This window comes from Ambystoma mexicanum, chromosome 14 (genome assembly GCF_040938575.1).
Source record: "Ambystoma mexicanum isolate Mex_15411 chromosome 14, UKY_AmexF1_1, whole genome shotgun sequence".
NCBI classification, from domain to species: Eukaryota; Metazoa; Chordata; class Amphibia; order Caudata; family Ambystomatidae; genus Ambystoma; species Ambystoma mexicanum.
This window is the reverse complement of record NC_090940.1, coordinates 206,128,418-206,154,698: the sequence shown is the minus strand read 5'-3', so window position 1 is coordinate 206,154,698 and position 26,281 is coordinate 206,128,418. Positions and strand designations below refer to the sequence as shown.

The window sequence follows — 26,281 nt, the reverse complement described above, 5'->3', positions numbered from 1 at the left end:
TATGACACTCTCCAAGCATGGATGGCAACCCATCAAAAAACAGAACTGCTCATCGTTGGGCCCTCAGGTGTGTTAAAAAAAACTGGACCCTAAATACGCATCCTTTAACATCGATGGCACAATGACCCCAGTCTCACCAGAGGTAGAGTATACCTAGAAGCCACACTATCCCCAACTTGCCAATTAGGCACAATATCCACCTCAGCGGCCTATTCAACCAAACTCCTAAATGCTGCCAGACCCTTCCTCTGAACTGACAGATGCTTGATGATCGCCCGTCCAGTGGTGGGTGCTAGGCTCGACTACTGCAATGCACTTTTCACGGGTACCTCGGCCCACAACATTAAAAAAAAAAAAAAAAAAAAAAAAAAAAAAAAAGCCCTACGTGCTGCCATGAACATTCTCAAGTTAGAACGCATATCGGGTGCCCGTAGAGCTGTACATTGGCTCCCCATCCGAGAAAATCTCATTCAAGATACCTTCAATCACTCACAGATGCAGCTCCAATTCAGCCCCACCCTAGCTAGTGCAAAGATTTGCCAAAACCCATTCCACCAGAACCCCCTACCCCCACAGATTGGTTCAAGCGCTCCAAAGCAGGTGGGTCAAGTTTCCCAGTCGTTGCTGCCACACAATGGAACTCCCTCCCTCATGCACGAAGGGTGAGGAATATTATTGGCCTTCCCACAAAGCCCTTAAAACATGGCTATTTAGCTAACCTGCTCAACACTGAATCCACCAACAGTATGACATACCTGATGTGAATGGTCGTGAGGGGGATATCGCCTCGGATTCTACTATGCTATGTATTTTGCCTCCGGGCCACATGCAACTGGTTCCTTTCAGCGCCCTATTGCCCGAGAGTTTGTGTGCGCTATACAAATTAAAAAATAAATACCTTGATTGGGTTTTGGCTAACCTCCTAGAGTTCCCCTGTTCACTATAACTAGGGTGGCCTCCTAAAATCTGTCCACCTGGCCAAATTCTAGAAATCCACCTTAACAAGAGACAAAGTCTAGTTTGAAAGGAACCAGGTGCTGAACTTCAGAGATGCATAGCAGGCTTGAAGAATGTAATTTCCTATTGTGAAAAAGGTTCGGGCACTACAGATTTGCCATTATGTATCTATTTCAGGGAAGGGACTTGGACACCCTAAATGCTAATACCACGCCAAGGTGAGGCTTAACAAATTGCAGTGGTCAAACAATGGTCATTTTCTATACTAAAGTAACAGGTTTGGTTCACTGAGCTACTACTGTCAATTAAGAATAACATTGTCAGATGTGCTAAGTGTCATCCTAAATTACCTACCAAATAACGTGTTCCTTACAGTAAAATGGGTTGAATGGATGACCTATACAGATTTGTTTTCCAAGAGGCAAGCCTGCTTTCATAGCTAATCAGACTGCATTGTGTTATGTAAAATACCACATAGTACTATGAATGTAAATTATTTTGGTGCTCATGTAATGCAGCTTGACTCTCACTTAACAAGATTTTAGTAACTAAATTGAAGTGATTCCTAGAACATGATGGTATGTTATATAGAGGTGTATTTGGAGCTAGTTTAAAAAAAAAGGTAGCCTACAAGTGGTTCAGCATTTGAGGTGGCAATTAACCAGGATACTCACTGTAGTGACCACCTTACTCCTAGTCCATAGTCCCCTTTCCTCCATACTTATGGGACATTCCTCCGTCCTGTGGGACAGGACTGGAGCACTTTGTAAAAAGAATCCAAAAATGTTGCAAACATTTTTAGTCCTTTCTCTCTTTGTGCCTGGGGCCCGGCACGCAGCCGTAACCCTGCCAATCTCCGCTCCACCCTGCGCATCGCCCATCAGTCCTTTTCTATTGCCAGGTCAGAGACCTCTTAGCAATAACAGAAGAACCTTATTAGAGGAGACAGCGGGCGGGCGTATGGAGGAAAGTGGACTATGGACTAGGAATAAGGTTGTCACTACGGTGAGTAACCTGGTTATACTTCTACGTCCCGTCCCCTTTCCTCCATACTTATGGGAGATTCCCAAGCACTCCTTAAAGGAACTATGGGTGGATAGAAAAAAAAAACCTTACTGAAAAAGGTTCTTCAGCACAGCCTGACCAAACTGAGCATCAGATCTTGAGCTCAGGTCTAAACAGTAATGCTTACAAAAAGCAGATGGGAAAGCCCAAATAGCCGCCTTTGCGATGGTCTCCCATGGGACATATTTCTGAAAAGCAACCACGGCTGCCTTTCCCCGCACCAGGTGTGCATGAATACCTTTAGGAGGTTTCGACGGTGTAAGACTCCATAATGCAGGCAGCAATCCATCGGGAGATAGTTGCCTTAGAGGCCTGCTTAACTTGTGGATTACCAAAGGTCACCAACAGTTGAGAAGCGCGCCTAAGCTCTGATGATATGTCCAGATAGAATTTAAGAGCCCTTCTAACATCCAGGCAATGCAGAACCCTCTGAGACGGGGTTCGTAAAAACGACCGGCAGGGAGATTCAGATGGAACTCAGAGACCACCTTCGGCAGGAAAGCAGGATGTGTCCGTAGGACCACCTTATCCTTGTGAAAGACCAAGAAGGGATGCTCCACCGACAAAGCCTGGAGCTCACTCACGCGCCTTGCTGAAGTAACAGCAACCAAAAAAGACGCCTTCCACGACAGGTGTTTGAGGTCCACCGTGGCCATTGGTTCGAAAGGTTTATGGCACGACATCGTCAGGACCACATTTAGATCCCACGCCGGGTGCAGACTACAAATCGGAAGATAAAGGCACGTCAAGCCTGTAAAATGCCTCTTAACCACTCGGTTAGACAGAGAGTAAGAGCATTGTTCCGTAGATAGGTAAGCGGAAACCGCCGAAAGATAAGTTCTGCATGACAGAACGTGAACACCCGACTCTGCTAAGTGGGATACAAAACAGTGTACCGTGTCAATTGTAGCCCCCCTTGGGTCCAGCTGCTTGTTCAAACACCAATGACAGAACCTGAGCCATTTGCTTCTATATTGGGACCTAGTCGAGGGTTTTCTGGCTACCTGAATAATACGCATGTTATTTGCAGACAGGCTAAGATGTTCTAAAGACTTGAACTCAGGCACCATGCCGCCAAGCTGAGCGATTGTGGGGAGGGGTGCCACGGGGCATTGAGTAGAAGTGAACAGTTCACCGAGTTCTTCAATTTGCAAATCGTCCGGTGAACTAGAGGCAGAGGCGGGAAGGCATAAGCCCTCATGTTGTGCCATGGAATCTCGAGAGCATCCCCCAGAGAGGAGGCTCCCAGAGGAAGCTTCTTGTTTGCCGTTGAGCAAAGAGGTCCACTTCCGGGGTGCCCCAGTGGAGGAAAATCCATGAGAGGACCTCTGCCTTCAGCTCCCACTCATAGCTGACCATCGTCCGCCGACTGAGGGCATCTGCCGTGACATTCAGCTGGCCCGGGATGTGTACTACAAGTAGCCAGACCCCATGAAGAACCGCCCATTCTCAAATCTGGGTGGACAGGTCCATGAGGGGTGGATACTTGGTGCCCCCTTGCTTGTTGATGTAATACATCGATACCACATTGTTCGTGCGGATACAGACCACTTTGTTGGCAATGATCGGTCTGAACGCCTTGAGCGCTAGGAAGATCGCCAGAAGCTCCAGATGATTTATGTGGAGGAGCTTGTCCTGAGGCGACCAAAGATCCGAGAACTGAAGAAGATCCAACGTCGCACCCCACCCCAGAAGGGAGGAGTCTGTCATGAACGTTACCATCGGGGCTGGGTCCTGAAAACCCGCCCCTACCGACAAGTTAGCTGAGAGACGACCACCAGTCCAGGTCTGCTCTCATGACAGTCGGAATCGTTATCAACTTGGAGTCCGGATCCACAGCCTGAAGCCAAGAACTCCAAAGAACCATCCGAGTCCGCCTCATTTTGAGACCTGCAAGAGAAAGAGGTCTCCGACTGCGCAAACATCTGATACGTGGCCAACACATCTGCCATTCTGTCCCCGGTCAGGTACACTCTGCAGTCGATTGTTTTCCAGCGAAAACCCAGGAAAATCAAGTCCTAAGAGACCGTCATGGAAGATTTCTGCCAGTTCACCAAAAGCCCAAGGTGGAACAGGAGCTGGAGGAGAGACTGAAGATTGCAGTCGGCTTTCAAAGGGCAGGGGCTGCGCAAGAGCCAGTCGTCCAAATACGGATACACATGGATACCCTGCAGACGAAGATAGGCTGCGATCACCGACATCATCTACGTGAAGACACGCGGCGCCGAGCTGAAGTCAAAAGGAAGCACTCGAAACTGGAAGTGCTCCTCTCCCACAGAGAAGCAGAGATATCTCCTGTGTGGATTCCAAAACAGAATATGCATGTACGAATCCTGAAGGTCCAACACGCTAAGCCAATCGCCCATCTGCAAGGAGGACAGTGTCTGGCCGGGCGTGATCATCTTGAATTTCTCTTGGGGTAGGAAAAGATTGAACTGGGAAAGGTCTAGGATGGTGCGCAGGCCAGCCTGGTTGGGTTTGGGCACTGTAAACAGCCGGGAGTAGAACCCTCCCCTCGTTCTCCAAGGGGAACGGATTCCACAGCTCTGAGATCCAGAAGTTTCTGAATCTCGGCTTTTAGGGGGGACGACCCAGACTGCTGGAAAGGAGGGTTGAAGGGTGGGGTAGAGGGTAAGGTGCGGAAGCCCGCCGAGCGAAGAACCACCTGTCCTCGGTGATGGTCTGCCACGCCTCCCAATGAGACGCAATGCGTCCTCCCACCGGGGTCTCGTGCAAGCGCGGAGAACCCTCATTTTGCAGGCTTTTCAGTGGTGTTACCATCTGAACCTGAGGAGGAGGGTGAGGAGCGGGAGAAAAACCGACTCCGTTGCTGCCTCCGGCGGTTATTACCCGAAGGGGTATCCACTCTGCAAGATTTCCGGTCTAGAAACCCTCTAAACCCAGAAGAGGGTCAGCTTTGCGACAACAGTCTCTGGGTTTTAAAGGGAGTTTTGACCAGGACGGACAAGGACTTAGCTGTCTGGGTGCTGTCCTTCGTTTTGGTCAGCTCCCCATCCGTCTTAGAATGGAAAAGCTCCTTACCATCAAAAAGAAGGTCCAACACCTTGTCCTGCACCTCCTTTGAGAATTTGGTGGCATGCAACCACGCCTGTCGGGAGGTATCATCTCCCAGCATAAGGCCCCGATCCGAAGTGTCGACGTGATGAACCGAGGCCTCCAGCAGGTCGTGGTCCAAGACCCTGGCATCAGACAATCCCGCCTTAAAGTCTTCCAGCTTCTCGACCGGAATGAACTCCCGACAGACTTTTCCACATCCAAATATTCGCCACCGCTAACACCAGTTCTGCATTGGCCTGCCGGAGCTGCAAGGCCGAGTTAGCGAAAATCTTCCTCTCAAGGGAGTCAAGGAGCTTGTCCTCCTTCCCCAGAACCTGAGTATCCGTAGTAGAAGAGGATGCTGCAGGCCTGGACTGTAAAGTGGCCGCAGCCACCACTGTGGAGGAGGGGGGGCGGACAAGACGACAGGGCCACCTCTTCCGAAGAATGCAGCCTGTATCGCGCATCAATTTTCTTATTGACGAAAAGTCCAGAGTGTGGCTTTTCCCAGACCCTACGGACCTCGGCCAAAACATCCTTCTGCAAGAACAGGCCAGTAGGCTCCAAAGGAGACAGGGTGAACGCCCCCGAAAGCACACCCTCCTGCGGAGCGGGTGCCTTGGGCACCGGAACATCCAAAAGGCACATCATGTCCAGAATCCAGTCATGAAAAGCTCTAATAGAGTGGGGCTGGTCTTCGTTGTCCTGATCGCCCTGTGCATCATCCGACAGGTCAGGATCCTGCTGAAATGTGTCAGACACTGCCTTGTCCACAGGGGACAATGGAGGCAATGGCGGAAGGGTCGGGGAAGGCACCGTAGGCAAGGGTGGTGCCGGCTGAGCCACCGGAGGTATCTCCCTAAAAAGACCCTTGAAATACTCCATCATGGAGTCGGTACGCATGAGCGTCTGAAATTTGCTGAAAAAAAGCGTCCTCCGGAGACGGTTTTGGAGCTACCGGAGGAGGCCTCATGAGGAGGATAATTCCAGGGACGCAAAGGGGAGTGTTGCCACACAGGCCCATCACCCGATGTGTCCACAAAAATCAAAGGTGCCGACCCCACAGGCAACGAGACATTGTGCGGAAGGGGCATCCGAGCGTTCCAGTCGTAAACTGGGCGAAACGGATGCGCACAAGGAATTTTATGTTCACCCACAGAACCAAGCCCTACACCGGAGGCCGATGGCGTAGTTGTAGGGGGAAGCGCCCAAAATGGCCACCGTGGTCGTGGCGGGAACGCCCGCCATTTTGCCATCGCCCGAGGGGAACTGCGGCACGTGAGGAAGTGAGGCAGGGGTCCCCGCCGATGGATCAGGGGTCTTAACTTTAGCCTTTACGTAAGGAACCTCGGCCGAGCAGGTACTACGAGACCTGGAATGTTTCTGCGACATACCAATCGCCAAATTAGCCTTCTCAGGAAAGACGTCGGCACTGCCGGTAAAGGAAGAACTTCACTCTTTGCACCCTCAACAGTTCTGGCGTCCCCACAAGAGCGGGAACGGTGAGAAATAACCTTCACTGATAAGGCCTTGCCAGGCCTCTCAGATAAGTTGGTAACTTTAGTCTCTGTACGAGGGACCTCGGACCCAGGTCCGGTAACAGCCTTACTAACGCGGGCCTCCAACATCCATTCGGTAACACCAAGCCCAACCAAGGCCTCGGGGCGCACCCCAGTACTTTTGAGGGAAGCTGATAAAGAGAGTGAGCTCCGGTACCCCACGACTCAGTAGAACTGGGTCTACAAGCAGCCCCCACAGGAGGGGCCTCGGAGTGTACTCTGGTATCCACAGGCCCCTTACAGAGACCCTCTGAGAAAATTCTGGTACAATTATTAGGCTCAGAAGGCGCCTCGGGCAAATCCCCGGTGACAGAGCGGCTAACGCTCCTCCCGGCTCGAGAAGAGCCCGGAAAGGTATCTCCCGGCCGGGGTGCTCTAAAAAGTAACAAACTTACCGGGCGTTTCTTCTTTTCATCGATAAAAGCTTGAAAATGCAAAGGAGGAGTACGTCGAAAAACCTCCTCCCACCGCTCCAACCGACGTTGATGTGCCCGGACTGGCAGGGAATCACAGTAAAAACAGGAGACCCAACGGTGGTCTGGACCCAAACACTCAAGACAAAGAGGATGGGGACCAGCCCTCGCGAAGCGTCGGTGACACGATGAACAATCTGGAAAGTCTAGTTTAAACGACATAGACAGACTAGTACACGATCCCTAGCGAGAGCCAGAGAGAAAAAAAGGGAAGAAGATGCCCGCAGATGCAAGTGCGTCCAGTCCCGAACGAGCGGAGAAAAGAACTGATGGGCCCCACGCAGAAAGAGAGGAAGGACTAAAATAAATTGCAACATTTATGGATGCTTTTTACAAAGTGCTCCGGTCCCGTCCCACAGGACGGAGGAATGTCCCATAAGTATGGAGGAAAGGGGACGGGACGCAGGAGTAAACTCATCAGTCTTTTTTTCCTTGCACCAAAACAGCCCGAGAGATTACCTTCCACGTAGCAGACTTGATGTTCACGGTTCGTCCTCTGCTAGTCAAAGTGCATTTCATTCTGAGGAAAAAGCTTCTTTCTGTGATTTGTTCTTTTGACTTTTTTGAATTGCCTGGAAAAAAGGAAAAATCAATTGTAATGAACAAACATTTTTTATTTTTACATTTATAAAGCGCTCACACAGCCCGTGGGCATCGAGGCGCTGTGACAGGAATTGTTTGTTTTTTTCTTCTTAGTTGCGTAATTGTTTTTTTTTGTCTTAGTTACGTATTTATAACGCGCTTAAACACCCAGAGGTTTCTAAGCGCGGACCCGGGGATCGAACCTGTGTTGCTTCGTGTCGTCTTGCTTCCAAGACGCACACGCTGCCGCTGAGCTATTCTCCCGGGTCATTGAAAATATATTAAGACTAATTGACCAGTTAAAATAAGTGTTTAACCATATTTAAACAAAAATGAATTTCTGCAACATACTCATAACTCAGACCAAAATTTACATTTTTCAGAGTCACTCTAAAAATCCAGACAGACGAGTATATTTATTGTTAACAGAGTCAAGACAATGGTTACGGAATTCCATTTTGGAGAATCTCATGACTCAAACCTCTAAACTAGTTAGGGGCTTCCCTAGGTTAGTTTACTTTTGTGGCCAGATGGTCTTCAGCAGAAGCCCCCCCTGCCACTGTAACTCTTGTTGTGGTGTGCTGCTCAAGCATGCAGGGTTTGGCTGCATTTTAGGCGCTCCATGTTGGTCCCAGTGGGATCACATCACCTTGTAAGTGTGTTGTGGAGAAGGCTGGTGATACTTGTAATTCAGTTCTGGCCATTTTGCAGCATTTGTGGCTCAATAAACCAAAATGTCAGCCAAAGGGGTACTAACATGCTTAAGCCCTACTACTGCTGTTTTGGTTTTGGGACATCTCTATGTGGACCATGAGGTAGCCCTAAAGTGCCCATTGTGCCAATGTAGGCTCAGCCTCAAAATAGTTTAAACTGGGTTAGCCTGGTTTTCTGCCCCAATCAGCCCAAATACCACCCAATGTGAGCGGACCCCTGAGTGTGGTGGTTTTAGGCCCAGTCTGACTGGCTTGCTACCAAAACCTTTTTGTGCCTCCCTTGCGTGTGACTGGAGGGCTGGCCTAAGTCAGCCCCTGAGTCATCAGTGAGAGGCCCGGTGCATTCCTGAGATTCTTAACTGAATTTACAGAGGACTTTGACTGTTACAGAGGACCTGGTTTGGCCATACTGACTGGGTACAATGTTCATTCATTGGCCATTTTTTCTGCTGATTATTTTGCCCCAAAAGCTCATAGAAAAATATGGGGGGAGTGGGTAAAAGGATAAATGTGGTAGGGGGTGTGGGGAATAGGTTGAAAATAGCTGGAAAGGAGGGGCGTTGTGGAGGGTGGCAGGGGGGTTAATCGCCCAAATAATTAAACAGAATAAACAAAAAATAAATAAAAAAAATTAAAATGTGTTTTTGCAGCAAACAATCAGCGGCAAAAAAACTCCACAAATAAAAACGGGCAATGGAATTAGATAAAACCATTGGCTGGACCCAGCTCTTGCGTCCTTGCACCTGGTGTCTTCCAGGGCTGTTGGAAACCCATACTGCGCTCTTTCCCCGCTTCTCTCCCCTTCTCTCCCCAGTCCTCCTTGTTGATTTGTCTGCATATCCAATTTTGGGACCTTTACTTGGCCACTGCTGTGCTGCCTCCCTGAAAAATCCACCCGAAGCAAAAGCCTAGGAGGAGTGGAGTCTCCTCGCTGGCCTCGATGAGCAGTAGGACACCCCTACTCCACCTCCACTCAGGGGAGTTTTCCTAAAGTCCTACTGATATTAAGACTTTAGTAAGCTATGCCAGTGGATTGTAGATCTCCAACTCTTAGTATCAGTCTGTACTAACTCAAGACACCTTGGTAGAGTGGCAGAGCAGTCAGGCTCCTCTTAAGAGGAAGATGTGAGGCGTAGGTAAGTATGCTGAACCTTAGTTAGACATGCACACCAAAGAAGCTCTTCCACCTATAATTCGTATAAAATTATATATACACCAGAATCACTTTAAATACTTTAGAGGTTTACACTAGAACACTTCGAATACTTGAGAATACACTTCAAAGGACACATTCACTTTTGTGTTTGTTCACGGTTACATTTGTAGCAACGTTAGAAAGGGAAAAGACAAGGTTATCGTATTATCGGTTATTACACACACCTGTGGTTTTTAACAGCTCATACGGTAATACATTTACTTTACAAACACATATAATAAAGTCACTTAGGGGAGGAAAGTGGTTAGTGTAAAATTAAGCTGGTTTGAGTTTCTAGAGAGGGTTTCTTTGCATAATAAGTCTTTTGTCCAAAAACGCAACCCTAGCTAAAGGCAGTTCAGAGAGGGCTCAAAGTCTTGACAAGCAGCCGAATACGAAGAGTTCGAGAGGATTTCTTCCAGTCTCTAGTGTTATGGAAGCAGAAAGTTAACAACTAACAAGGGAGACCTGTAAAAGGACTCGAACAAGGGACACAAGCAGTGGCTTGTTCAGAGGTAAGAGGGGTGACCCTGGACACCTATGGGTGCACTCCAACACTCTGGAATGACTTCTTGGAATCCGGTAAGCAATACCATTCTCCCCCACATTACCTTGGGTTTGAAGAAAATGCTTGTGCTGGATGCTCTGCGATGCTGCAGCTCTGGACCCGACCTCCGGATTCCTTGGTCTGATGACTGACGGCAGGACAATGGACAGGCTCTCTCAGCAGCAGTCTCGAGACAAGACCTGTGGCACGACTTTCAGTAACCTCTTGGTTCGCTCTGTGGTTTTGTCGCCTTTTCTGCAGCACTAACAAAGGACACATATTGATTTGTCTGGTCAATCTTTTTCGCTTCCTCAGTCCTATGCGAGTTGGATCGGATCTCGGGAGGGTCCTTGCTGGTTCAGCAAAGAATTGGATGGATTCAGCCTTTCACAACAATGCACTCGAAATGGGCAGCAGGTCTCCTGGTATTGGGGTTCCGCAGCTCTGGAAGATCCTAGGGCCTCGGGAGATGGCTTGTTTCAAAGTTTGTCTTGGGACTGGTTGTTCCCACCAGCCAAACGAGAAGGAGTCCTCTTAGGAGCTCCTTCGTCGCATAGAAAACAGGGTCAGGACAGCAGTGGTCGCTTCACAGAGTTGTAAAGGGTCTGCACGTGTCTCTGGTCGTCTTCTTCGGTTACTTCAGTTTCCAGTGGTCGACTTGCTTTTCAAACCAGAAGAGTCACCTTTTATACAGTTCCAGCACACACTCCTCTGCAATCTCTCTCAGCATTTTACAGAAAGGGGCATTTGGCTGTCCAATCAGGACAGCCAGACCCCATGTGGGACCTGGTCCTATTTAGGCACTCTGGCAGACAAAGGACAGGGAGGCGGACGACTCCTCCCCCACTTCCTGCCTGCCCAGACACTCTGGAGCCTAGGCGGGGATACCCAAGGGTTCCCGACAAAGGCAAAACACACATACTGACCACCCCCTCCCAGAAGGGTAGAAGGGCTGACAAAAGAACAACCAAGCTAGTAATGGTGAAAAAAAGAAGGGACAACCAAAGTTGTTACTTGGGTGTCCCTATTGTACACTACCTGCGCTATAAAAATGACCATCGTTGGTAAAAACACATCCACTGCCATCAGCCATAACTAGGAGATTGTCTATGTGACTAAAAAGTCACAGGAGTAGAGAGAAGGGGGTTACTCTGTATCCCGTTGGCACTCCACGGAAGGTGGTGTGTGCCAATCTCTCAAACTATTGAATTTTGGGAGAGATACCAAGTATCTCTCCATCCTTAAGAACTGTAGCCACTTAAGGATACATAAAAAATAATCTTGAAAGAGGACCCTAAGGGTTTCCAACAACACTGCCCACAAGGAGCTGTGTGCTGCAGTAGTAAAAACAGAGATGCCTTTAAGAGCTATGGAGCAGACAGACTCCATGGTACAGGTAGGATACAAAGAATAGAGTTCCAAAAGCCAGAGCCCACAAGAAGGAATGAGTGGAAAAAGGCTCCACCCATTCAGGATTGAAAGAAATAGGTCCAGAAGACCTGAAAAAAAGTGCTGAGTGTCTCACTAAACGAGGGGATGAAGCATAAAAATGATAAATCCCTCTAACAACTCCGGCTTGGGCTGTCCTGTGTCACTGCCATCATTGGTCCCATCATAGGAACTTTATTTGCTGACTGGGTGACACCTCTTGAGTTGACACAATAACCGTTGGCCAGGTTTCTCAGTCTTCCTGGTGCCCTCTCCATCGCTGCTGCTGCTGCTTTCGGGTTGTTAGGTCGTACACAGATTATTCCTCTTCATCTGTCTGCATCGCTCATTGATGGTTCAATTGCTTGGGGACCGGATCTTCTGCCAAGATGTGTAAAGAAAGCCCTATGCTTACAGGGTTTTCATTCAATTCCTGAGCATAATCCATATTGTGTGGAACTGAGAAAACCCGTCCCTGCGTTCTGGGGTCTGGATATATTTGCTGGAATAGTTATCAAGGGTCCCCTTGACAACGAGTAGCATGGCGTTTCAATACTCTACCTACCAAGTATGACCAACTTGCATGGATGTCATCCTTGCTGTGCCTCCATTCTTCTCAGATGGCTGGGTCTCAAACTTGCAGCTGGAGTTTTTTTGGCTCTGGGTCCAGTCTGGTGTTGGCTGCTTCTTTAGCAGCAGCGATAGTTTGGATCTGGTACTTACCTTGCCCAATACCCACGGATTGCCTATGGACGTGGTCCAATTATTTCCTATGAGGATTAACGGTTAAACTACTCCAAATTAATTAAAAGCATATACCTACCATGGGTTCCTGAAGTTCTCTATCAAAGTCTAGAATTTTAGATTTCTCCAGTGATATTATTAACTTTAATATAATCGATCACTGCAATTCACTAATACTGGAAAACAGAAGGGTGTTACTGCAACCCAATTTGATTACTTTGTTTACTTATTCTCTAGGTGTGACCTGGGACCATCCTGGTCCAGTTTAGTGCATCAGTTGTATATGATGTTGGCGGCCCTCTGATCTTGGCTTCTAATTATTTTAACCCATCATTCCCTCTATGTAATGCATGATATGGGTCTAACATTTTTACCTTTTTAGAAATCTATATTTTATAATGCGTCCGAGGATGTGGGGGAACAATTGCTCAAGCAATTATCTGGCATGGTAGCTCCAAAGAAGGGGTGTGTACCTACCAGTCTGCCTAGGAATCCCTTTTGCTCCACAATAATGGCACGCAACATCACTATTAGCCATTCATTTTGGTAAAACCAACATGGTTTAATTGCCACTTTAGAATTAAACAGTCACAGGCAGGTTTATTTATTAAAAAATTTATATAGCACCTTTATACAAAGTACTGTACCTATTTAAAAAACGATTCAAAGAAAATGTAGAAACATGAGTAAACAAAACATGATCAGTATATAAAAAATCATGGTGCAGCCAAAAAGTCAAGTAAAAGAGGCATTAGGAAAAGCAGATAGTACAAGATACGTTTTAAGGCGTTTCTTAAACAAAATTAGAGTTCCATAATCGAAGGGCTAATAATTTAAAAGGACGGAACCGAGAGGGTGCACAAGGAGGGTGAGGAGCAGAAAGAAGAAATTAAGAAGCAGAATGAAGAACTTAAGGTTGATATGAAGAAACCAAAAAGCACAAGTAGCCTGTGGCCAATGCATAAATGCATTATAATGTACACAAAGGAAATTAAATTCTAATCTAGATTTGATAGGAAGCCAGCCCAGTTTATTAATTCATTTATTGTTTATTTATATAGCGCTTATACACAGGTGAAGTGCTTCAAATCGCTTCAAGGCAGGAAGGGAACAAGGGAATACAGTAATCATTCTTATGCTTTGAAGTTTCTGAATGATCTAAACAGAAAACTAGCATACTAGGCCTGAGGACATTTCTCCTAGTGCAAGTGCAAAAAGTGGTACAGTTCATAACAAGCTGGGGAGCTGGAGGGGGGGAACGACACAGGACAGACAAGCTAACTGGTCAAGCACATTTAGGTCATGCATACGTACAGACAGCGGTGCATAGACGGTGGGCGGGGGTGGGGAAAAACAAAGTCAGGTCCAGCAGGGTTAAGTGCAGGGAGGTTGCCGCGCTCAAGTGCAGCAGCCCGGAGTCAAGTGCAAAAGACTTGAGCGGGAGCTTGGGACCTGTAGGCTTTGGAGGTGAACTATGCAACTAGTCAGCAAAAATTGAACAGAGTTAGGGGGTTGAATCGAATAAGGAGAAATGTTTGAGGAATATATATATATATATATATATATATATATTTTTTTTTTTTAATTTTATTGCATTGCAATTTTTACAAAAGGACTTGCGTACATAAAGCAAACTCCACATCCACTACAAAAAAAACAAAAATCACAGTTAATCATGTTCAAACCGTTTCCATCCTTAGAATGTTTCTGACTTTCTTGGTTTATGTGTACTTAGGGAAAATGGCAGTGATCAGTGGGTAGACTTTCCGGATAAATCGGACTACTGCGATCAACCATGGCGTAGAAAAGCCACTTAACGCAAGCAAACGTTGGTCATTATCCAATGGTTGCAGGGAGTGAAAAAGGCAAAAAAAAAAAAAAAAAAAAAAAAAACTGCTGACGTTCTGCAATCAAACCAGGGCAATTCAAAATCACATGATGGATTGATTCTTTCTCCGTCTCGATTTTACAAAACCGGCAGCCAAGTGATAGGTTCAGTCCTCTTATGGTCAGGATTTCATTGGTTTGAATTAGGTTGAGACGAGCTCTCATGAACGTGTCCCGGTAACGGCGGTCTGGAAATTTGAGGAGGCAAGGTTGCAAGTTATTTAACTTCAACGCATGGTGTCGTGTTTCTTTAACCATTCTGGAGGCGTTTGCCTTCTCCAAAGTTCGGATCCAATCTACACTGAACAGCTTTTCCTTCACGCGCGTTGGATTAGAGATGAGATCTTCTTCAAAACAACATAGGTCTGCCAAAGTTGTCTTAAGGTGTGTAACCCAGTAGGACAGACGAGTCAACGGGTTGTTCATGGTTTCTCTATTGATTAGGCCCAGCACCTTCGGACCATTCAGTATGATTATTCTCCGAAACGGGGATAGCCTTTTCCAATCCACTGCTACTTGAATCGATGATGGTGACAATTCTCGATGCAGAACATCAATCTGGATTGAATCTGGAAGGTTTCATGTTTTTTTTCAGATGATTGATTCCAGGCGTCCCCAGATCTCTACAGGGATGCCCAGAATACCACCAGTACCATATGTTAAAAGACAGGATTATCTTCCCCTTGTAAAACATTATGGCAGCTGCCAGAGAAAATCGACCAAATCTAGTGTCCATGATTTTTACTTGGCTAGCCAGTTGTTTAGCTTTCGTTTGAAGGTCTTCTAGGAACGGGGTTTCTACCAGACTGTTAGTTATTGTTCCCAGATATTTGAATGTCTCAACTTTTTCTATCGGGTTAGAATCCACGTACCAATTAAATGGCTCAAACTTCTGAGTCCCTTGATTAAAACACATTATCTTAGTCTTTGCTTGGTTTATTTCCAGGTGGTTCAGGGCGGTATATCTAGACAGGCTGTCCAGCTGTCGCTGCAAGCCCATTCTTGTTTGATCTATTAATATAAGATCATCCGCATAAACCAAGCGAGTTACTTTCACCCCACCAATTGTGGGTGGAAAAGATCTTAACATAGGCTCAAAATAATGAATGTCCGAGGTAAAGAAGAAGTTGTATATAGCCGGAGCCAAAGGGCAACCCTGTTTAACTCCACGATGTGTAGGGATTTCAGATGATAACAGCCCTGCACGATTCAGCCGAACTTGAATTTTGGTGTCCATGTGGAGCGCTTTTAAGGGGCCCATTAGTTCATCCGGGCATCTTAAGGCTTACAGTTTTTTCCAGAGGAGTTGGCGATCAACTATGTCAAATGCTTGGACAAGGTCCACAAAGGCCATAAAGAGATGATCTTTGCCTGAATGAGAATTATATTTCAAGATGCTTAGAAGCATAATGTTAGCAGAGGTACCCACAGTTTAAACAAATCCCGCCTGGGATGGGTCGGTCGTGTTGATGTTTATCGTCCAAGCCGAGAATTTTTCCAAGAGAAAGGTTCCAAAGATTTTTCCTATCACGTCCAACAACGCTATAGGTCTGAATTTTTTGGATCAGACTTGTCCCCTTTTTTGTAGCTAGGGACTATAACCGCAAGCTTCCATGAAGGTGGAATTATCCTTTCTTTCGAGAGGTCACGAAAAATGGCTTGGATGAAAAGAGACCATTCATGTGGGTATTCTCTTAAAATTGCATTTGTCAGGCCATCCGGGCCAGGTGCCCTTGATCTGCCAAGTTTTTTTTATTTTTTCCATTATATCCGATGCTTCGTAATCACAATCACAAGAAGATCCCGAATCGATTGATTCTCCATGATCACAATAGTGGTTTGGGTCAGTCAAGAGGGAAGAGAAGTGGGTTGTCCAGGCCCTTTCTGTCACGCTGTTTGACTTTACCTCAAGGTTTGTCTTTGCAGCGCTTTTAATTACTGACCAAAATTCTTTGGATTTTTTCCCACTGAGAGTTCTTAACATTTGCTCAGCTTCTTGCTTCAGTAGTGTATTTTTGTGGTTTATTATACAAGATTTATACGCTTTGATGGAACTTGCATCTTTGATTTTCAAATCAGGATTAGTTGATTTTGCGGCCTGCAGTTTAATACGCCTCATTGATCTTTTTTTCTCGTGAACAGCAGGGTCAAATGTATGTCGTCGTACGTTGACGTTTCTGTTCTTTGAGGTTCTGCTATTGAATGAAGAAGCACCGGCCTGTAATCAATAATTGTTTGAACTTCTTTGCCTGGGTTTCGTGTTTCAAAGTAGGATTTAGTAAGAACAAGTATGTCTTCAGGTTTCAAACGCAATCTGTTGCTTGCGTTGTTTGTTTCAATTCCTGCCGTCAAAATAGAATGGTAGGCGGTATTTATCTGAGGAAGCGTTAGTTCCACGATGTTATGATCGCTGTTAATGGTCCTTCTAACAATGATACAAGAAACTAGTTGTAGAAGCTCAGAAGTAACAAAAACGTAATCCAAGTCAGCAGATTGAGAGTCTCTTTCCCATGTAGGAATGTTTGTTTGGAGAGGGGCCCTCTTTTTTTTTTTTTTTTTACTTGTTGAAGGCCTCTGGTTTTCATGAATCTTAACCATTTTTGGCCTCTTGCGTCTTGCGACTGCCAGGTTATTTGTACTTTGGGACTTTGTGCCTTGGGTTGGACGGTCAAGCGCTATATTTAAGTCACCGCAAATTATAATGGAGTCAATCCCGTTGTCTATCACCGTGTTATCAAGTGTTAGAGTAACCAAATCAATTAATTTAACATCTGAAATCGCTGACGGGTTCCAATAGCATGTCACTAATAGCAGATTTCCAGGCTTCAGGGTTTGTTGGCCATTCAATGATGGCCGCCAAGCAAAAAAGGTCTGAATGGATGATTTTTATGATTGACAAACCCACTCCAGTTCTGACGGCTATCAAGAGTCCTGAATAAGGGCAACCCATTTCACCCTTGGCTGCGTCGGCTGAGATGACTTCATATCCGTCTAAATGGGGCCGGTTAATTAGCCACGTCTCTTGTAAAAAGAGTATATCGTAATCGCCAAGGTTTACTTCACTTACAGCCGTTAAATGATGGAAACCTCTAGTGTTCCAGCAGGCCAACCTCAAAGGTTTCACTTTGGTTTGTTGGGCACGTTGGAGGATATCCAAATTCGGAATGGGTCTGGAAAAAGCTGACTGAGAGGGCAATTGCGACGTGTTGCGTGGCTATGTTTTCTTATTGCAAAGGTCATCTTGAATCCATGTCCAGTCTTCAACCACTGGCTCCTTTGTGTCGTTTTCTTCCACAGGCCCTGATGTTGGGCCATCAGGAGGCGTGTTTTCTTGAGTCACAGTAATCGTAATTGCTGGTCGAGGGCCAGATGGTTTTCTTCTTGTGTTCAGTGGGTCTAAATAAATCGGCACTTCAGTCGTCGTCGGTAACTCATTTTTTTTAAAGCTGAAATTCCCAGGCTCCATACGAGAATTTTGACACTGGGCAGGCTCACCATTTGTTGTACGTTCCCTTTGAATGGCTGAAGATACTTAATTGTTCAACCAGGGTTAGATCGTATCCCAAAATTCAAAGGTGTTCTATCTCGTTGAACAGCATTGATCGAACCTCTTTCGATGGTATAGGAAGAAAAATACAATCGGTTCGGTGTTTTATGCCAAATTCCACGATTTTAATGTCTTCAGACACTATTTAATGCAAATTTGGAATACTGTGGAAGATCTGTACGATTGTTCTGCGGTTCAGAATCAGGCTTTTACTTTTGTCCAATATGGATTCGAGCATGAATGATCTGTTATCTTGCTGGTCAGTTCTGAGGTCCGACCTTGTGAATATATCGAGAGGTTCCATGCTGAAATTTGGAGGCGTTTAGATTTCTTGAATCTGTTTTAAATGAATAATCTCTGAGCGCTTACTTCGCCTGCTTTAGTAGAGGGGAGGTCTTTGTTACGCTGAGTCAGATCCAGGTTAGCAGATTTTGCCGGTTCCCTTGAGAGCCCCCTTAAATCTCGTACGGGTGTTTTAGGCCTGCAGGGTTGCATATCTGTAGTTTTTGGCTGGGCTTGGTGGGTGCTTAGGGCGTCAGGCACTGCTTTTTTAAAGAACTCTTCCTTTCTTCAGATAATGTTAAGAAGTAAATGAAATGGGATGTGCCTGTAAATTCCACTGTCCTTAGTACTCGTTTCAGGTTTTCTTGAGTGACCCGATTACCTAGGTCTAGGTCAAGGGCACCCAGGTCGTCTTCATCTGCCTCCGTAGTTAGGTGTTGCGAGAGATTTAACAGATCCGTGAGGGTCGCTGATGTTTCATTTGCATGTCTGAACGGAACTTAAGTCATCATTATCACAGACCGCTCCAAGTGGGAGACGGCGTTCAATTACCAACCGAAGAGTCCTTGACCATTTTTGGAGAATTGTCGTTTTGGTTGGTCATTAAGTCCACTACTTTAGAGCCCGGAACTAGGGTAGTAGAGTCCTCTGTTGAGCGGATTTTAGATTTGGGCTTTGGGTCAGCGATCTTAGGGTTTCTTTTCTCAAAGATCCAATAATCCTTGTTGGCTGACTCATTGCAGCTGTTCTCAGTTAATACAGCCCGGGTTTGATGGCGAGAGGGCGAAAGCTGCAGTATATCAGCTAATTCCAAAACCACACATCCGTTAGTGAGGTCTCTAGGATGACTTTCGGTGACGGTATACCCTTTTGCACCTGTGAGCTTTGCTTTTTGCAGTTCAACAGCTTTTAGTCGATTTGCTACACCAGATGTTTGCGTCGATTCAGATGTATTTTTTGTGAGATCGATTTGAGAGGATACTAAGAGGCCTACAGTAGCCGAGCTATTGTTGACCAGCTGTTCCAATTTATGGGTGCTTGTAGTTTGGCAGCCGTGTCCAGTAAAACTGGCTTGCTCTTTTTAGCCAGATGCAATGATTTTTCTTGGGCTGTCACAAATCCTTCCAAAAATATTAATTTAGTGTGCATCATGGCAATGAGAGAGATGTGATCTCTCAGAGTGTCATTTATCTCTTCATATAGTTTTGTAAAGAAAGGGGGCAAGAGCGATAGTGATAGTGGACATGATAGACATCAGGTCCAGTTTCTTGGGGGTGGAATTTGGTCTCTGGTCCGAGGGGTCTGCAACACCTCTATCCCCCCGGCGTGGTGAATTTAATAATGACTCATGGCCTTCCATATTTGGCATGGTACGCAGTGGTATAATAGAATGTCTACTCCTCCTGTTAGGTAGGGGCATCGATGGTGTCTGATAGCACTTTGAAGAGTCAGAAATTCGGTCGTTCGCCGTCACCTGGGCAAGGGGGAAATCGCATCTTTTGGAGAACCAGAGTTCTGATCCAGTGTGCCACGGGTTACTTATTCAGCCAGGGCACAATGTGAGTTTAATAGTGCTGGTTCTCTGTAAGCCGGTGTGTTATGCAGAGACAAGTTGTCTAATACGTTATCCGGTGTAGCAATTTTCTTTTTATTTAAGATCTCTGGTCTCGGGGTTTCTTGAGCAGAGACAGGTGAGTCAAGTACTGTTTCAACCAGGGCTGTAGTTGAAATAGGTTTCAGACCTACTATTGGTTGAGCCTGAGAGTGATGTAGATCAACATCTCCCGAGGCACTAGTTGCGCCCTCCAGAAGCTCGGCATCCGAAAGATCATGGGCTGATAGACCCATAGATTCGTTGCCCGTCAGTTTTTGCTTCAAAAAGATTTTTTTTAAATCAGCCGAGAGCAGCGGATGGTGTCCTTTGATCTTTCTATATACCCTCTTCGGGGGTTTGGAGGCTTTTGATATGGCATAACTTGAAATGTTTTCCTCACCCAGAGTACATGATGAAAAGCACAGTTGATCTGCAGTTTTTTCCACAGACATGTGCCCCAGCTGGGCTTTACGGTGTAATTTCCTAGATGGGAGATTTACCAGTCTTCCGATTTTACTTAGAATCGTAGTTCCTCGTTTAGTGAGTGCAGGGGCGCCTTGTCTGACTCTAGGGACTTTCACACACGGGGCGCCGCCCAGTGGGCAAGGCAGCCCAGCAGACAGCTCGGGGAGGGCTCCCCCTGCCCCTGCCTCCACCGAGCCGTCTGTCCCCACCTGCCCGCCCCGACCCAGCGAGAGGTCTGCTCCTGCAGACTCTGCGCCTCCCACCGACGCAGCACCACCCATGCCTATGCCCGAGCCAAGCAAATCGGACGGAAGGCCAGGGCGGGAGACGCTGTCCGCACTGGGGTCCACCACAACTGGGGCCACCGCCAGGCCCCCCCTCCCGGCCACTGCAAAGGATCCTTGAGCCAAGCCGCCCAAGCCACTATCAAAAGGAGGCTGTGCGTGGACCTGGACATGAACCAGGTCAGGCACCGATGCGGATGCCACAGCGGAGGACATACCCCATGCACAGACAGCGCCTGGGAAAGCGGGACCCCCGCAGTCAGCGAACCCTAGAACCCCCCGGGCGGCAAGTTCGACAAATTCGACAGCTTCTAGGTTGTTTTGTGGCAAATTAATGGGTTCGACAGCTTCATCAACTTCCAGATTATTTTGTGAGGAAATGGTTCTTTCAACAGCTTCGCGAACTTCTGACTTATTTTGAGGTAGAGTAGGATCAGCCGAAGGCAATGTCAAGGCAGAATCTAATACTAAAGCCATATGTGAGTTTTCTACATATTGGCTACTTTGGTTTCTTTGGGTGCTTTGGTCACCAAGTTCAAGGTTCCTGGCAATGTTGCTGCTTCCATGGTCAGGGGACATAAATGTCGCCCCACTTAGCCGTAGTGGGGTGGTGGGAGGAGGAAGTGTAAAGGGAGCTTGCAGGGAGATAAGTCTTGCATTTCTTACCTCCTCTTCACGGCGGCGTGTGCTTCGCAGCAGGCGGCCTTCCTCCGACATTCCCTCTCCGGGTAGATGGTGCAGGGTTAAGGTAGAGCAAAACCAGTCGGCAATCCACAGCAGCCCTGCAGGACTGTTACTCTACGTTACTCTGCGGCCGCTCTGCGGCACGGAGAGGCCTTTGAAGCAGCAGTTGTGGGTCCTACAGGAAGCAGGAGCAGTAGAGAAGGTCCAACACAGCCCACTGCAGGACTGTTACTCTACGTTACTCCTATTGAAGTCTAAATAACAAAAAATTTAGCATAGGCAGGAAAACCAACATATGTAGGACAGTTAAGACTGGATTTCTATACTCTGCCTGGTGCACAGATGCATAGGAGGCCCACCTAATTTAGTGACACGGCCAACTCTTGCCAAACCAGTTCAAGGTAGCTAGGCGAGTGGTCAAGGCTAAGACTCAGGAAGGTTGAGTCTGCTAAGGAGCCCTCAAGGAGTACAAGGAGTACAGAGTACAGAGTGAAAAGTCAAGACACACACTTATTTTTTTATAGCCATAGAACACTATGAAAAATGACTACTAGCATGTAATATCACACAATACTAAATACAAGTTACATGTATACAATCACGGGAGTAGAGCAAAATGCACAACAAACCCCTGCAAAGGGAGGCAAGTATTAGTATGCACTAATTAGTATTACAGGTCCACAGAGATCTAACACTAACTTTAAAAGTCCATCCCTAAGATGTATGGGGCCTTGTGCCCAAAAATTCACCAAAGTTCCACACAGTTTTGTGAGCCGGCAACAAGTTAGTGGAGAGCTTCTGGGTTCCAATGAAGAGTTCCAAGGGGTAGCGGAAAAGCTGTTCTAGTGAATAAAAGTGTACCCCACTTTCAGAATGCGTGTGCGAGCAAGTAATGGCAAAGCCACACGATTACAAAACTGTTCAAAAGTTGAGTTATGGGGTTTACGTAAGTACCGTTACAAATCACTCCCCGTACTCTTCTTCTGACTCGGCAGGTCTTCAGAAGAGTGTCCAAGATCACTTTTCCCCACCGTCAGCTCCGGTCCTTGTTGCCCAGGGTGGTTGCAGGTTTGAATACTCCTCCGATCGGCGACAAATGCTGGTGCAAGGTCTTCAGGATGGAGAATGCAGAAGACCTCAATGCAGAGCCCCCCTCAGCACAGGATTATATGCAGGGAAGAAGTTTTGGACGATGGCCACTGATGCACGGTGACAACTCTCACGGGAGGACTTCGCCTCCTACCTCGGATCCCCTGGCTACTGGGTCCACGAAATTTGGCAGAGACGGCTCCTATAGCACAGGCTGTGATCTCCAAAGTTCTGGGCCTCAACACAGAATGGCGACGTCTGCAGCATGGTAGCCCACACTCTGAGCTGGTCATCGACTGGGTGATCAAGGGGCACTTCCGAGGGCTCTTCTTTGCAGGACACCAAGCTGATGTTGAGGGTGATTGTTCCCACCACCCCAAGAGTCGAAGCTCCTTTGCAGGACTTCTGGAGATCACCTCCAAGACAGGGCTCCTTCCAGGACAGCAGCAGAAGTTGGTTGCTAAGCCTTCTTAAATCAGGTCCACGGTCTCCTTGTAAGTCTTGCAGCTGGACAGAGTACTTGGCTTCTTCAGGTTTCTTACAGGACCTCTCTGGAGTAGGTGCAAGGGCACTCTTCTTTGTGGATTGGGACCAGGCAGTCCCAACACACTTCCTGGCAGCAATAACACATAGCCCTGCAGTAGCTTCAGCTTTCCTGGGCACTGGAATTCCAGGTAAGGATTTTCCTGACCTCACAGGTCAGGAAGGATGGTTAGTCTTCAAGATGGCCAAGAGACAAACGAAAACCTTGTGGCATGCCCATGTTTGGACATTAGCCACATTAGGCAGCCAAATGGGGTATACGTGGTAAGTCTAAATATAATTACACTAAAACATAGCAAAAAGTAACTGCTGCCCCTTAGGCACACCTAAAGTAACCAAAAATCTGAATGTTAGTCTAGGGCAAAACAAAAAAAAGTGTACCCCATTGTACTGCATTGAGACAAGCTCCAGAGCCAAGAAAGAACAGAGAAACCCCACAGTGGATAGAGGAAGAGGAAAGCACTTGTGTGGCAAAAACACAGTCAATGCAAAGAATGGGGAGAGTGAAAGGGACAAGCCCTGGCATGGGTATAGAAACGAGGAGAAGGAGTGAGACAAGCCCCGGAATGGGGAGATAACCCAGAGTGGGGAGAAAGACCGAAAGGACTCAGATTGTTGGGGGGAGTAAGATAGGGGAAATTATCCCACAAAGAAAGAGAATGCAAAGTACCAATCGAAAGAGAAGAACAAGTTACTTACCAACGGTAACATTCTTTCGACTGGATGTTCATCCACGTATTCCTCATTTTAGATATAATCTGCCAGATTTATTATTTATTTTTTGGAAAAAGAATTTCACCAGAGGGCGCTGTGCTCGAGGCCACATAGCTTTAGTCCCTTGAGGGCTGCCGTTGAGTGTCAATATCATCCGTCGTATAAAGGGCTCGAGCCGTGCCCATTGGTCTCAGTTCTGTTTTTTTGGCATTAATGGTCGCATCAGTTGTATCAGGCATTGAAGGATGTCAGGCTCTTAAGGAAGTACAAGTGCAAAAAGCATAAAAACTGTACAGAGGGGTAGGTTGGGAGAGTCGATGAGGAATACGTGGGAGGAACATCCAGTCGAAAGAATGTTACAGTTGGTAAGTAACTTGTTCTTCGAATGGATTGTGTCCTCCCACGTATTCCTCATCTTAGATAGACTCCCAGAGCAGTAGTAAATTGGAGGAGGGAGTACCAGAGTTTTTAATTATGTACTGAATGAAGGACAGCTTTTGCAAAAAGGCCTCCTTGGTAAGAAGTGGAGTCTAAACAATATTTTACAAAAGGTGTGCATGGATGACCAGGTGGCCGCTGCGCAAATGTCCTGCACAGGAACACCCATCTGAAGAGCCGTGGAAGTTGCTATTCCCCTGGTTGAATGAGCCCTTAATCCATCTGGAGGCTCTTTCCCAGCCAAACTGTAACATTCAGATATTGCTAGGAGTATCCATCTGGATAAGGTTTGTTTGGACACACCAAGGTCCAATTTGTGTCCAGTGTAACCGACAAATAACTGATCAGTTTGTCTAAATCTTTCAAGTCTAGAGATATAGAAGCTGAGAGCCCTTTTAGGGTCTAGCCTGTGGAACCTTTCTTCCTCTTTACTAGCGTGTGGAGGAGGGTAAAAGCAAGGTAAAGTAATCTTTTGTGACATGGAAATCAAACTATTTGAGGTAAGAAAAAAGGTTTGACCTTAAAAATAACTATCCTTGTGGAAAATAGTGTGAGGAGGCTTACAAGAGAGAGTCTGCAACTCACTCACCCTGTGGGCTGAAGTTAAAGACACTAGTAAAACAGTTTTAAAAGTTAGGAGCCTTAAAGGGCAAGAATGTAAAGGCTCAAAAGGGACACAAGAAATTTTAAGACTAAATTTAAGTCTCAAATGGGAACCTGAAAAGGTGGAGGGAACACATTTGTTAACCCTTTAAGATATTGGACAACTAAAAGCATCTTCAAATATGAAACTTCTTCTGAGGAGCGCTTGAAGATAGATAGCGCTGCTAAATATCCTTTAATAGTACCAACTTGGAGCCCCGAGTTGGCCAAATGTAAAAGAAAGGAAAGCACCATGGGAGTGCCACATTGAAAAGGATGCACAGTCTTATCCCTGCACCAGTTACTGAATTTCTTCCAACGACACTGGTATAAGGATTTTGTTGCTGGCCTTCTAGCCGAAAGCAAGTTTTCCACAACGTCGTCCGGAAGTTCCCAATCCTTATATCTCAGCCTCTCAGAAGCCAAGCGTGAAGGCTGAGAGTTCTGACCTCTGGATGGAGAACTTGACCTTCCCTTTGCGAGAGGAGATCCTCTCTTTGTGTAAGACGTAATGGAGGGCAGATGGACATGTCCAGAAGGTCCGGGTACCACGTTCTCCTGACCCAAAACGGGGCAATTAGGATCATGGTTTTCCTGAACTTTCTCAACCTCCTGATTACTTGAGGAGTCACGGGGACTGGAGGGAACGCGTATAGGAGTGTAAATATCCAGTCCACCACGAACGCGTCCCCTAGAGCTCCTCTCGGGGGAAATTCCCTTGAGCAGTACAGTTCGCACTTTCGGTTGGTACCGGTCGCGAACAGATCCACTTGAGGGGTTCCCCAAAGGACGAAGATCTCTTGAAGGACTTCCTGAGCTAGTTCCCATTCGTGGGAGACTGTGCTCTGCCTGCTCAGAGCATCTGCCACCGTGTTTTTCTCCCCAGCTAGATGAATCGCGGATGGAGAGATTTCTTCTTGCATTGCCCAGCACCAGAGCTGAATTGCCTCTCTGCACAGAGGGAGTGATCCTACGCCTCTTCTTTTGTTGAGCTAGTACATGGCCACTGTGTTGTCTGTCATTATCAGGACATTCTTTCCCTGTACAGAGTGCGGAAAGGCCTTCAGCGCTAGTCTGATTGCCCTCAGCTCCAAAAGGTTGATGTGTAGTTTGGACTGTGATGGAGACCAACGACCGCCGATAGTCGGATCATTGGTGTGGGCTCCCCACCCTGTGAGTGAGGCGTCCGTCACTACCGTTATTTCTGGCCATGGTTGCCAAAAAGGTTCCCCCTTGAGGATATTCTCCTTGCAAACCCACCATAGAAGATCCTGAGCCACCTTGGTTGAAACTTGCAGAAGATCTGACATCTCCCCCAAAAATTGGGACCATTGAGTCCTCAGGGCCCATTGAAGGGATCTCATCCTCAATCTGGCCTCCGGCACCAGAAAAATGCAGGATGCCATGAAGCCTAGCAAACTTAGAAAGTCGAATGCCGGTAGATGTTGGGCATTTTGAAACTTTGTTACCATCTGCAGAATGTGGTGAGCTCTCCCCTCGGGAGGCAAGGTTTTCCCCGAGGTAGTATCCAGGACTGCTCCGATGAACTGGAGTCTTTGGCTTGGAATCATTTGTGACTTCTTGTAATTGAGGGAGAAGCCAAGTCTGTGTAAGAAGTGACAGGTCATGGTCAAGTGTTCGTGGGCTCGTAATGGTGAACTCGCCCGGATTAGCCAATCATCCAGGTAAGGGTAGACATGAACCCCTCCTCTCCTGAGACTCGCTGCCACTACAGCGATCAACTTGGTGAAAACTCTCGGGCAGAGGTCAGCCCAAATGGCAGAACTCGAAA

General features: G+C 46.8%; 1 protein-coding gene across 2 annotated transcripts in view; it reads right to left on the bottom strand.

Annotated features, from left to right (window-relative positions):
* Positions 1-26,281, bottom strand: part of HIF1A (hypoxia inducible factor 1 subunit alpha) — a 650,717-nt gene that overhangs the window by 511,727 nt on the left and 112,709 nt on the right. For both annotated transcript variants that reach the window (XM_069638929.1, XM_069638928.1), the window contains exon 5: positions 7,571-7,683. In XM_069638929.1, coding sequence (XP_069495030.1) covers positions 7,571-7,683 — 113 coding nt within the window. The remainder of the gene's footprint in view (positions 1-7,570; positions 7,684-26,281) is intronic.